General features: G+C 40.0%; 1 protein-coding gene across 1 annotated transcript in view; it reads right to left on the bottom strand.

The window, feature by feature from the left end:
- Positions 1 to 783, bottom strand: part of DNAH8 (dynein axonemal heavy chain 8) — a 383,298-nt gene that overhangs the window by 226,801 nt on the left and 155,714 nt on the right. The window contains 1 exon segment of the mRNA XM_023734112.1: positions 564 to 727. Coding sequence (XP_023589880.1) covers positions 564 to 727 — 164 coding nt within the window.

Here is a 783-nt window from a genome sequence, read left to right as displayed (position 1 = left end):
CCTCAGAACCTGTGGATGTGATCTTATTTGGAAAAGGGGTCTCTGAAGGTGTAATTAAGTTAAGAATCTTGAGATGGGGAGATCATCCTGGATTATGCAGATGGGCCCTAAACACAATGACAGAGACACATAGGGAGAAGAGGAGAGGCCATGTGAAGATGGAGACAGAGGCTGGAGTTACGCAGCCACAAGCCAATGAATGCCTGAAGCCACCAGAAGCTAAGAGAAAGGCGTGGAACAGATTTCCCTCTAGAGACTTCGGAGGGACCATGGCCTTGCTAACATCTTGCTTTTGGACTTCTGGCCTCCAGAACAATTAGAGAATAAATGTCTGTTGTTTGAAGCCACCCAGTTTGTGACAATTTGCTACAACAGCCCTAGGAAACTTCAAATCAAAGGTGTCTTTTTATCCCAGAAAAATTAAATTCATGTGAAGTTTTACGTTTCTATCCGTACTTCCACCATCACAATCAAACTCAAAATGCAGCCAATAGTATTAAGTTGTTTGGGATAAAACATCATCACACATAAAATAACAGGTAATTTTAAAATATAACTCTTACCCTGTAAGTGACTTTTGACATACTTCCAACTGTTCGTGTAAATGCGGTAACAGTTGTCCCATGGTTTCATCTCCAACACAGCAACTAATCACATTGGGATTCTCATGAGCTCGCTGCATTATTTTGATCCACGACTTGTCAATATTCTGAAATCGTTTTGCTTCCTAAAAACAAATCCATAGTCATTAAAGATTAGCATTTGGATAATTAGATAAAGCAA

Source organism: Trichechus manatus, unplaced genomic scaffold (assembly GCF_000243295.1).
Source record: "Trichechus manatus latirostris isolate Lorelei unplaced genomic scaffold, TriManLat1.0 scaffold00065, whole genome shotgun sequence".
NCBI classification, from domain to species: Eukaryota; Metazoa; Chordata; class Mammalia; order Sirenia; family Trichechidae; genus Trichechus; species Trichechus manatus.
This window is presented reverse-complemented; position numbering and strand designations above follow the sequence as displayed.